This window comes from Eptatretus burgeri, chromosome 4 (assembly GCF_056783735.1).
Source record: "Eptatretus burgeri isolate ZD-2024b chromosome 4, Ebu_testis_v1, whole genome shotgun sequence".
Taxonomy (NCBI): domain Eukaryota; kingdom Metazoa; phylum Chordata; class Myxini; order Myxiniformes; family Myxinidae; genus Eptatretus; species Eptatretus burgeri.
The window spans coordinates 101832159-101844981 of record NC_140964.1 but is presented as its reverse complement, the minus strand read 5'-3'; the positions used below and the strand labels follow the sequence as shown (position 1 = coordinate 101844981).

The 12823-nt window shown below is 43.1% G+C and overlaps 1 protein-coding gene across 2 annotated transcripts in view; it reads right to left on the bottom strand.

The window, feature by feature from the left end:
- Window positions 1-12697, bottom strand: part of DHODH (dihydroorotate dehydrogenase (quinone)) — a 52359-nt gene extending 39662 nt beyond the window's left edge. For both annotated transcript variants that reach the window (XM_085879494.1, XM_085879495.1), the window contains exons 1-2: window positions 12559-12697; window positions 1021-1233 (exon numbers count right to left, since the gene is read on the bottom strand). In XM_085879494.1, coding sequence (XP_085735620.1) covers window positions 1021-1233; window positions 12559-12567 — 222 coding nt within the window. In that variant the 5' untranslated portion in view covers window positions 12568-12697. The remainder of the gene's footprint in view (window positions 1-1020; window positions 1234-12558) is intronic.
- Window positions 12698-12823: the final 126 nt, after the last annotated feature.

Below are 12823 nucleotides of genomic sequence, written 5' to 3'. Positions count from 1 at the left end.
TTCGTTCTTGGTATGAGTGTGGGGAACTGGTTTCATATGAATGGTCTTATGACACAAACCACATATCTATAATGTCATGACCCCCCCCCGACTTTCAGGGGCTATGGACTAAACAACAATCAACTCACGTCGTTTTGGCGAGTCTTCACTCGCAAGCTCGGTGAATACAACGTTTCAACAAGAGAAGGTAATCTCGTTTGATGCTGGTTTCATGCAAATCGAATAAGAATTGACTGAGTTATGCCGAAAACCGCATATTTTTCAAGGGCGTGACCCCTCCGCCCCCGACATTTTACCCCAACCGGTGGCATGTGTTATGACGTCATTGTGTCACAAGATTGGGCATTAAATTCTGAACATTTTGGTGCTGGGTTCATGTAAAGCGGACAAGAATTGACCGCGTTATGACAAAAAACACATATTTTTCAAGGTCGTGACCCCCCTGACCTTTGACCCCTAACCGGTAACAAGAGTATGGGCGTCATTGTGTCATATTGCATATCACAAGATGAGGCGTTGAATTCTGAACATTTTGGCGTTAGTTGCATGCAAATTGAATAAAAATTGACCGTGTTATCGTAAAAAGACGATTTTGACCTTTTCGTGACCTTGACCTTGACCTTTGACCCGAACGATCCCAAAATCTTATCGAATGCTTCCTGGCTAATAACCAATCATCCCACCAAATTTCATGCAATTCGGTTTGATACTTTTTGAGTTATACGAATCACAAGATTACAAACAAATAAATAAATAAATAAATAAATACACGCCGACCAAAACATAACCTTTCGCAGAATGCGAAGGTAAACATACATACAGCAGAATTTCTGGTCACTCACCCTTTACCCTTTCCCCTTCCCCCCAACCACTCTGCCCCTCTCATCCCTCATCACATATCCATCTATGGACTTTCTGAGTTTTCTTTCCTTTGACAAAACCTTCCCATTCTGGTATTTTCACATTTTATGTTATGAAGTTTCACTGCCAATGCACATAACAGGGTTTACACATTCTCACGAGAATGGATGAATCGAGATGACGTGCACGAGGTACGAGTCCCATTGACAGCAGTCGGATAGAAAGACGATGAGCAGTCTCGGCATCGAGGAAGCGTTGCGCTAACGGCATGATGAACTCTCGGTACATTTTTTCATTTCCTTGCACCATTCCAACAACTGCACACAATCCTGCACCACCACCCAAAATTATAACAGCATCCAGTAAGCGTTTCTGTGGGAGGAATCGGAAATACGCATTGTGATTAAAATGTGGATAAAGAGTTTTGAGACCAGACATTGTGGTGGGAATAATTAAATCGCTAAATTAAAAAGCAATGAAGGAAAAAAAAATTGCATTCCAGAAATTATTTTGTGCAAATATATTTGATCTCATTATTGTCCTATATTCTCATATAGGACAATAGGACTTATTGTCCTATATATTCCCTGGATATTCAGATATTGGTGTGCTTTATTGATCAGGATAAGCTTCTAATTACTCATTCATCAACATTACTATGCAGTATGTAAGAACCATACTTGGAGATATATTTATTTTTTCATTGCAATTGAGCAACCTTGCACAATTCTACAATGTTTGAGAATGGAACCGACTCACACCATATCCCAAACTGCACTCATGTATTGAGATCAGTGGCCACTTTGGCTCTGAATTTGTTATGATGGCACATGCACAGAGAGGAGTGAGACAATGTTTTTTACTCTGTCTGCCTGTCTGGCAGTTAAACAAAATTGAAAATTATTCCAAACAGGAAACTTATTGTTTTAAAAGACGTTATAAAGCACACAAACAACAGAAACAAAAAAACTAATCCATCCATCCATTGGGACCAGACTACGTGCAGAGTGTTGGTGCTGCCGAAGCAGTCTCTTTGGCTATTGGGCACAATCCTGGACAGGTTGCCACTCCGACACAGGATACCAGCAAGCTGGCACTCATTTTGCCAACCTCAGAAGGATGACAGGCAGTCAACCCCACCTGGTATTAATTCAACAGCCAAGTGGTATTTGAACTCAGGATCCTATAATCCCAAGCCTACCACTCTAACCATTAAGCCAACACCAGGCACAAATAACTAATGTAATGTATTAAATAAGGTGGTGTATAAGACACCACACCTACAGTGGTAAACTTCCAGATTTTGTTTTTCTGCGACCTTTAAAGTCTCCATTTTACTTCAATTGAATTATATACTTGAACACTGAAGAACACAAATCGACTTTTTGCCACTTTCAAAACCCTTCCTCTTAGCAGTACATGGATATGTTAAATAAAATGGTGAAAAAGACATTGCTTTCACGGCACTAAACATCAAGATTTTGTTTTTCTGCGACCATTAAAATCATTATTATATTTTAATTGAATTATATAATTGAACACTGTATGGGGTAAAGTGTTCTATGAACTCTATTCTTGAGGAATCACTGGTCTTTTCTGTTTGTCTCGAGTAATGCCGTTGTGTTTCTTGCATCACCAAATTATCTCCGCCACCGAAGGTGGATGGAGGTTATGCTTTGACTCCTATTTGTCTGACTGTTATGATGAAAATTTTAAATTTTCATCATATGTCGGTCTGTCTCGTTTGTACGTTTGTCTACGAGTGTGATAACTCGCAAATGCCTTCAGCTGTCTGTGTCAAACTTTACCAGAAGATTCCGAAGGACAAAAGTGAGGCTGTGAGTGTTTTTTGACTATATAGTTCAAAAGGCCAACAAAGGCTAAGGTCAACAACTTTGTCAAATATCTAAAATCCTCAATTTTCATCTGACTGACTTGAAATTTGAAGTGGATTTATATTCCAGGTCAATGAATTGAACCAGCAATTATTTTTGAAGTCAACATAGACCGAAAGGTCAACATAGGCTTAAAGGTCAACAACTTCGATGAGATTTATAAAATCCTAAATTTTCATCCTATTCACTTGGAATTTGAAGAGAATTGCATATCAGATCACTAAATTGAATGAACAAGTATTTTTGAGGTATCGGCCAAAAAGTCGACATCGGCCAAATTTCTATAAAATCATCAATCTTCATCCGATTGACTTGAAATTTGAAGGGGAGTTGCATATTTGGTCATTGAATTAGGTAAAAAAATTATTTCTTACAGATTTTGCAAGTCTTGTGCTATGAACAACATCTTTCTTGTTTGCTTGTTTGTCTGTTTGTGAACAAAATACCTTAAAAAGGTTGTGCATGGATTCGGACAAAATTTAGTGGAGAGCTTGGGTATTTTTTACTTGGATTTTGGTGAAGATCCGGATTTGGGACCGAAAATTTTTTGAGTGATTTTTCACCATTGAGAGATAAGGCCAAAATGACAAATAGCAGGATATATCAAAAAGTTGTGGACGGATTTGGACGAAACTTGGTAGGCAGGTTGGTTATCTTACAAAGAAGAATTGATTCGATTTTGGGAAAGATCCAAATCCGGATCCGAGAATTTCTAAAATGATTCTTCACCATTGAGTGATAGGGCTAAAACAATATATGGCACGATATCTCAAAAAGTTTGGGATGGATTTGGACAAAACTTGGTGGATGGGTTGTTTAGGTGACAATAACAAGGCGATTAAATTTTAGTTCAGGTCCAAATCCAGATCCGGCCTATCAGTGGGATACAAAACATAAACCAATCAGCTTGGCGAAGGTATGCGCTCTACCGAGTGCCCTTCGAGTTGCCTTTCTTCTTTTCTGTTTTTCTTGAGTCCTGTAGTGATTTTATTTGTTGCATAACTTAACTACCCTTCTTCTTTTTTATTATTCTTGAGTAATGCTATTGTGTTTCTTGCATAACCTAATTACCCTTCTTTTTTATTATTCTTGAGTAATGCTATTGTGTTTCTTGCATGACCTAATTACCCTTCTTCTTTTATGTTATTCTCGAGTAATGATGGTGTGTTTCTTGCATTCACGTTCATCAGAAAATCGTTATCGAGTGCTAGTTTTGCCAGGTGAAAGAGATGTCATTATAAACAAAGCCCCACGTTGGCACTTTTGGTGTGTTCTTGTTAAGACCTACAACCAAGTTTTCTGTTGCGCTGTATTGTTCAGGAAATACTGGGAATATAATTGTGCCTCAATTACAACCAGCGCCTCTGAATCATCTGTGTCGTTTGAGGGAGGGAGAAAGCACAAAAATAACACCGTACACAAAGAGGTGTTGTAACAGTCTTAGCACAGTCATCACATTTCGTGTGTGCTCATGCTCACATTGTTTCGGTCATAAATGTCATTTCCATTTACCCTTGTTGTTCATAGTTGTATTCGTGGTGGGAAACATGGATGCAGTTTTCTTGTTTTGTAGCACATCATACAGGCTAATGTATCACTTACAGCCACATCTTAGAACCATGGATGCACTTCTGGAAGAGCACTTGTTGGCCAGTCCATCTCAAGCACCTTCAACTACACGTGCCATCGACTGGTCCACATGTCTTACATGTCAAAAGGTAACAGAAGGCCACCTTAGATTTCCCACCAACTTCAAACAAAACGACTGCGGTGCAGGTTCGGAACGTGAGAAGAGAATACACAGAGCTTTGCAGAAATTTATGAGCTGCCATCAAATTTGAACTTGGCCGAATTAGATGAGGTTGCGGTATTGCAAAACACTTTTCAAATTGAAGCCCAGTGGCCGAAGTCATGTCGAGACAAGTACAACAAAACCAAGTTAAATAGAGTGACGAAAATAAAGATGGATAGTGACCCGAAAGACTCAACAGGAATCGCAAAAACGCACACGCTCAGCTCACATCCAAGAGAAACGTTTTGCAGAGAAAGTATGCTTCTTCTCTCATCAGTTGTCACCGACAGACAATCTAACTCAAGTGTGTACCTTTGGTTTAGACGAGCATGTTTGCTCAATGGCTCTTCAACTTGAAGAGCCAAACCTTCTTGCCGAGCTGGAGACACGATGGCCATTGGAGCCATGTATCACAAGAAATGTCTTGAAGCACTCTATAATCATGCTTGGGATGAGAACAAGAAAGACTTATGACAAGAGGACAAAAAGCCATGGTTCACAGCACTGCCTTGGCTGAATCGATTGGTTTCATCGTGGATAATCGACATCGTGGACAAATCAAGCACATCGATCTTCAAGTTGGCAGACTTGAACAAAGACTACGGTATTAGGCGAGAACAACATCAAAGAAGACTCATCGCTGGTATTCACCAAACTCATCCCCGGTATTCGCCATCTCAGCTATCAACAGAGGCTCATTGAACTGAACATGTATTCCCTGCTCCATTGTAGAAGAGGAGGGGGCATGATCTTGGTGTACCAGCTCTGACAAAGAATAGTTAAACTGGACCCAGACTACTTCTTACCCAACAGCACAACACAAACACCAGAAGACACTCCTTAAAGATCTTCAAAGAAAGGAGCCACCTAGAAGTCAGGAATAAATTATTCAAACAATGGATAGTGGATGATTGGAATAATTTTCTGCAAAGTACCGTAGAAGCCTCCTCTACCCAGACTTTCAAAACGAGCGTAGACAAGCATTGGTGGGGGATTCAAACTACCCTGGACCCTCATGCATGCATGCATATGTATAGTAAAGTTCATCGGACATAGTGACTGGGAGATACAGGATTATCCTTTATCCTGCATATCATGATACGATAAGTGTAAATAACTGTCCTGTAGCCAAAGAATTCTGTAATACGGGAGTTAGACTGGCCATTTGCAATAATTTATGACGTCATGGTGCCCCTCGTGTGACTCCGAAGTGTGCTTTCCCCCATATTCCCGATACTGAATGTCTTCTCACAGACCCTGCATCTGGCCTTGTGAACGGACGCCTTCACGAACCAATCCCCACAGTCGTCAAAGCACGGAGAGGACACAGGGTGAAAGACCATAAAGGAGGCAGAAGAAGACAGAGACCACCAACCTGTCGGCGATAGGGAAGTGAGAGGCTCGTAGACTCAGCTTCAATGCCAGGGATTCCATGGATCTTGAAAGCCTCGTTTTCCACGAGGTAATTTTGAATTTTCACATGATGCTTTGCATGGAGAATTATGCTAATCAAAATAGTGTTAATAGTCCAAGAGCATTAGGTCAAAATAGGCCCTAACCTGGACATTTTTGGTAACAAGCTGATTTTTTCAGGATAGGTCCAGGAATATGTCTAGAATAACATACTAAAAGTCCTCATAAATCCTCCTTGACCGTTTTCCGCAATCCAAGATGGCGTCAATATTTACTGTTTTTTGTCATAACTTTGCAAGTAGGTTTCCCCAAAACACACTTTAAATGTCTAAATATATGTTTTGAAGTATAAGGAACTCGATAGAATACATTTTAAGAGATGTTGAAGCACGCAAGTACCAATAAAACTGTTTGAGCTCTTCCAAAAATCCAAAATGGTGTCCAAAATGGCCGTCATTAACAATTTTATCTCAAAATTGTTTAAATATTTATCATTAATTAATTAACTGTGATATTTCATCCTGAAAATATTCAACAAACATTTCAATTATAAATGTGGTTGCTGTGCATACAGTATTCAAATCAATTTGAATGTTAAAGTCTAGAAGTGTGCCCTTAATCGCTTATGACATTACGAGGGAAACATTGTACCATCAGTTTGATGCTAAACAGACAGGGCGACATAAATTTGCCATATGGTCCATTTTCGTCACCTAAAGCTCGGAAATTGAAAACTTGGTGCTAACCTTTTTTACCAACAAGATGCAGTTGATGTCTACCATGAGGTGAGTTCTATTTGAAACATTCCGTTATCATTAAGGAAGTAAAACTATTATTTTTGGTACCCAGACTAAATGCATGATCAAAATTTGTGTCTTCATGCATGTACTACACAGTACTGTGTAATATCACTTGACAGGGAATTTCTGTGGAGTAGTCTATCGTTACACCTAAAACATTGTATTGAATCATTTTATTTGTTTCATGCAGATGAAAAGAATTATAGTATGATAGAAATCAGAGAGTGTATGACACTCCTTCCTATTGGTACATGTATGCTGTATTTGTATAAAAGGTTCCTTTTTTGTGTGTGTCATGTCATATCACATATATTGTGATATGCTAGTATACATTCATTATTAATAATAGCAGACATTTTAAAGTGCCTTTTCCATTGGATACAAAGTGCTATGAGATGTCATCCCTGGTTGTCATAGGAGATAAAATATATTACCAGGCTGCGACAGTACAAGTGCAGTGCACATCTAGGGATAACAAAATAAGTTAGTCTTCAAGTCACATATTACATGGCAGTGAATTTCTGTGGAGTAGCCACTATCATCATCATTTTCCTCTCGGGTTTCCTTGCGAGATTTTCTCTGCCCAATACAATTCCTACCAGACATTCTGGCACCCCACAATGAGTTGATTCATCCGTAATTTAACTTCACAGGTATCAATATGTAAACATGCTATAGAGTACTGTGATTGTGATGTGTTATAGAAATTGCAGAATCATGTGATGGCAATCATGTGATGGCATTGGCACTTGTGTGCTTCTACATCTCTTATAATGTATTCTATTGAGTTCCTTGTGGTGAATGGAAGGTCGTGACGTGTGACCACGTGATGCCCGGCTCGAGCACAGAAGAGATAAAGCTGAGGTTCGGCTCGGCCGCGGGGTTTTGTCCCTGGGGACAAAAGCCGTTTGTTTGCTTGTCCCTGAGCCGTTGTATGTCGCCGGCTCACTTGGTGCTCATTGAATGGTGAGAACACTGATTGATATATAATACTGATTCATTTTGCGGTGATTAGTTGCGCGTGTGTACCTTACTGCTTGTACTCCATGCTGCGTTTGTATTTCCTGGTGTGCCCGTAGAAGCGGCTTCGATCAAATGGAATAAAGCCTAAACTCTGAAGGTTCTTCTCTCGTCTTCATTTCAATTTATTCCATTTGGTTTTCTCGGCTCTCTCAACCAACGATGGACAAGATCTACAAACCAGAGAGGTTCGACGCAGACCCAAACGCGACTGACGCAGAAATGAAATGGTCGCATTGGTTCTGTTCCTTCTCACACTATCTGACCATCATCGAAGAGGGAGCTGACAAATTTGCCGCTCTCGTGAATCATGTCTCGCCCAGCGTGTACAGGCTCTTCTCGGAGTGAGACACTTACGAAGCAGCGATCGACGTGCTGCAGGCGCTCTACGTGAAGCGCAAGAACGAGGTATACATACGACATCTTCTCAACACACGCAGGCAAGCTGCAGGGGAGACAATCGATCAGTTCCTGCAAGCTCTGAATCAGCTGGGAAAAGACTGCAGCTTCCGGGCCGTAAGCGCCGAGGAACACCGAAAGGAAGCGACACGGGAGGCATTCATCCAAGGACTCAGATCAGCCCACATATGGCAACGCTTACTAGAGAAAGCACAACCCACTCTTGACAAGGTAGTCGATCAGGCTCGAGCGATGGATACGGCACAGCAGCAATCTGAGTCATTTGGGACACCGATGCTGCTAATGAATGCTGCTACGATGGGAACTCAAGGAACCCCTCTGGCACAGACACAGCCAGACATAGGGGATGGAGAAACACCCGAGGAGCCGGATACACAGGCCACGTCAAACTCCTCAGCTGCTACTCCGGTTGGTAAATGCTTCTTTTGTGGGTACAAAAGGCACCCCGCCAAAAATGCCCCGCCAGAGATGCCACATGCATGAATTGCGACAAGAAAGGGCATTATGCCAGGGTATGTAAATCTACTCTAAGGAGAAATAAACCCACTTCTGCGGCTCTCTACTCGCAAAATAAATTAACTGCAGCCTCCCCGGGGAATCTATCCAAGGCTATCATCAACGTACGAATTAACGGGCATATGGCTGAGGCACTGATTGATACCGGTAGCTCTGAAAGTTTCGTCAACAGCTCGCTAGTGAAGGGCAGGAAATGGATAATCCACCCGACAGACAATACGGTATGCATGGCCGCCACCTCACTACAATCCCGCGTACGAGGGTACTGCAAAGTCGAATTGGACGTAAAAGGGTACACGCATCGGGATGTAAGGGTACTGGTGCTTCGTGATTTGTGCGCAGACGTAATTCTGGGTCATAATGTCCTCAAGCAGCACACGAGCATCGAAATACCCTTTGGAGGAAGCAAACCTCATCTAATTTTAAATGCTTTGACTACCGCGGAGGTGACGTCCCCCCAGCTGTTCGCTAACCTGTCGCCGGTCTGCAAACCGATAGCGATCAAATCGCGGCGATATACCACTGCTGACATGAATTTCATCACTTCAGAAACCAAGCGATTACTGGAAGAAGGAATTATAGAACCGAGCGATTCGCCATGGCGCGCACAGGTGTTAGTAACCAGCAGTCAGAACCATAAGAAACGAATGGTTGTCGATTATTCCCAAACGGTCAATCGCTTTACCCTACTCGATGCCTACCCCCTGCCGCGCATAGACGAGATGGTCGAACGCGTGGCCAATTATAAGGTATTCAGTACCATCGACTTGCGAAGCGCCTATCACCAAATTCCCATCCGAGAGGAAGACAAACCTTACACCGCATTCCAGGCAGGTAGGCGCCTCTACCAATTCAGGAGAATACCTTTCGGTGTCACGAATGGGGTAGCTTGCTTCCAACGGGTTATGGACGACATCATCTCAGATGAAAACCTCAAAGACACTTTTGCTTACGTGGACAATGTCACAGTGTGCGGTAGGGATCAGAGGGAACATGATATGAATCTGGACAGATTCTTGAGCATTGCTAGAAAATATAATCTGACTCTCAACTACGAGAAATGCGTATTCTCGGCAAGGTCAATTGACCTTCTCGGCTACACGATAGCCGACGGCACAATTAAGCCTGATCCTGAGCGATTGCGCCCACTTCGTGAGCTACCCCCACCTCAGGACCTGCAGACGATGCGCCGGGTGATCGGCATGTTTGCTTACTATGCGAGATGGATTTCGCAATACTCCGAGAAAATACATCCCCTAGTGCATTGCAAAAACTTTCCACCAGATGCCGCTGTTGTGACAGCTTTCCACAACCTCAAAGACGATATCAGTAATTCCGTGGTTTTATCGATCGATAGCTCGGTGCCCTTTGTGGTGGAGACCGACGCTTCAGATCACGCGATAGCTGCTACGCTTAATCAGTCTGGGAGACCCGTCGTGTTCTTCTCGAGAACTCTCTCTGGAAGCGAGCAGAGACACTCAGCGATAGAGAAGGAAGCGTACGCCATCGTCGAAGCGCTGCGTAAATGGAGACATTATTTACTGGGAAACCACTTCATGCTCGTTACAGACCAACGATCCGTGGCATTCATGTTTGATGGGAAAAATAACGGGAAAATTAAGAATGAAAAAATTATGAGATGGCGGATAGACCTAGCCTGCTACAGTTACATTGTTTACCGGCCCGGGAGGGAAAACCCTGCTGCAGACACCTTCTCGCGGGTCTACTGCTCGGCCGCTATCGGTCGGGCTTTGCAAGACCTCCATGTGTCTCTGTGCCACCCCGGGGTAACCAGAATGGCACATTTCATACGCAGACAGAACCTGCCCTATTCTATTGAAGATATTAAACAAATGAAGGCTTCATGCCCTGTTTGTGCTGAACTAAAACCCAGATTCTATGGCGCGGCATCTGGCAGACTGATCAAGGCCACTTCTCCCTTCGAGAGACTAAACATTGACTTCAAAGGGCCCCTGCCGACCGAGACAGACAACAGATACATATTCACTGTTGTTGATGAGTATTCAAGGTTCCCTTTCGCGTTTCCGTGCTCGGATATGACCTCGGGCACTGTCGTGAAATGTCTGTCTGACCTCTTCGCTATGTTTGGGAAACCTTTGTACATACATTCAGACAGAGGGCCGTGTTTCATGTCGGCCGGGCTAAAACAATTCCTATTAGAGCACGGCATCGCAACTAGTCGAACGACGGGTTACAACCCACAGGGTAATGGTCAGGTGGAACGATATAATGGAGTTATTTGGAAAGCCGTAACTCTGGCATTGAAATCAAGAGGACTGGGGCCCGAGCGGTGGGAGGTTACCCTTCTCGACGCTCTGAATTCCATACGCTCTCTGCTCTGCACGTCCACCAATGCGACTCCTCACGAACGAATGTTTACTCACCAACGACGTTATGTTGACGGCCAATCGGTGCCCGACTGGCTAACCCATCCCGGAACAGTGTTCATGAAACGCCCGGTACGACAAAGCAAGTATGAACCCATGGTGGAAGAGGTCGAACTCATCGATACTAATCCAGAATACGCTCATGTCAGGCTCCCGGATGGCAGGGAGACCACTGTGTCGGTTCGTCATTTGGCTCCCTCAGGCACTCCCCCCGCCGGTACACCACCATCTGGCACACCTCCCTCTGACATTCCCTCCCCAGGTGTTTCCCCCCCAGGGACTCCACCCGAGAAGGGTGACGGCGGAGCTACCGCGTTCCACCCGGGGGCGATCGGGGAGTCATCTCCGGCTCGAGTCGAGGCTCACCAAAAGGATCGGAAGCCTCCCTCAAGTGAAACCGCCATCTACTCCCGGAGAGGCCGGCGAATAATACCCCCTCGCCGACTCAATCTGTAAAGGGGATTATCGGCATCCTCGATGCTCATGCTCCTATATGCTCGTTACATAATATATCGATGCTCATTACCATGCTCCTACAACTCCAAATAATCCTCACTGCTTGAAATGTATGCTTCTGTAGTTTAGATAGCTCGCATTGCTTGAAATGTATACTCCTGTAGCGCTGTAGTAATCATGGTGCGTTAGCTGGGCCTCTAGTTACATTTTAAAGACGGGGAGAATGTGGTGAATTGAAGGTCGTGACGTGTGACCACGTGATGCCCGGCTCGAGCACAGAAGAGATAAAGCTGAGGTTCGGCTCGGCCGCGGGGTTTTGTCCCTGGGGCATTGCCATTGTATGTCGCCGGCTCACTTGGTGCTCATTGAATGGTGAGAACACTGATTGATATATAATACTGATTTATTTTGCGGTGATTCGTTGCGCGTGTGTACCTTACTGCTTGTACTCCATGCTGCGTCTGTATTTCCTGGTGTGCCCGTAGAAGCGGCTTCAATCAAATGGAATAAAGCCTAAACTCTGAAGGTTCTTCTCTCGTCCTCATTTCATTCCTTGTACTTCAAAACATATATTTAGACATCTAAAGTGCGTTTTGGGGAAACCTACTTGCAAAGTTAAGAGAAAAACATGAAATGGCGGCCATTTTGGACGCCATCTTGGATTGCGGAAAACGCTCAAGGAGGATTCATGAGGACTTTTAGTATGTTATTTCACACACATTCCTGGACCTTTCCTGAAAAAATCAGCTTGTTACCAAAAATGTCCAGGTTAAACCCTAATGCTCTTGGACTATCCTTCTTAGCAAGGCATCAAGTAACGATTACTAAACCGAAGAGCAACAACAACATGGGACCATCATCAAATCCTTTTAAACATCATTAGGTGTTAATGGACGGCTCTGAGCCGAGCATCTACACTCTACTTGTATGAACTTAAACGAAGAATCGGCGGGAAAAATTATTCATAGCGATATTACCTTCAACATTGGGCAGGTATCAACGAAGACTCGTTTTTCAATTTTTTTTTTTTTTTGGTTTCTTCAACAACACGTATACCTTACCCAACCCACCCAAACTTTATTTAATATTTTTTACAGATGACGAACGATGTAATATTCTTACGTTTAAAAAAAAAAAAATGTTTATCAACACTACTGCGAACTACACCGCCATGGGTATGCATTGCACAAGCTCGAACACCGAGCTGAGAGGAAGTAAAATAAACGATAAAATACATTTACA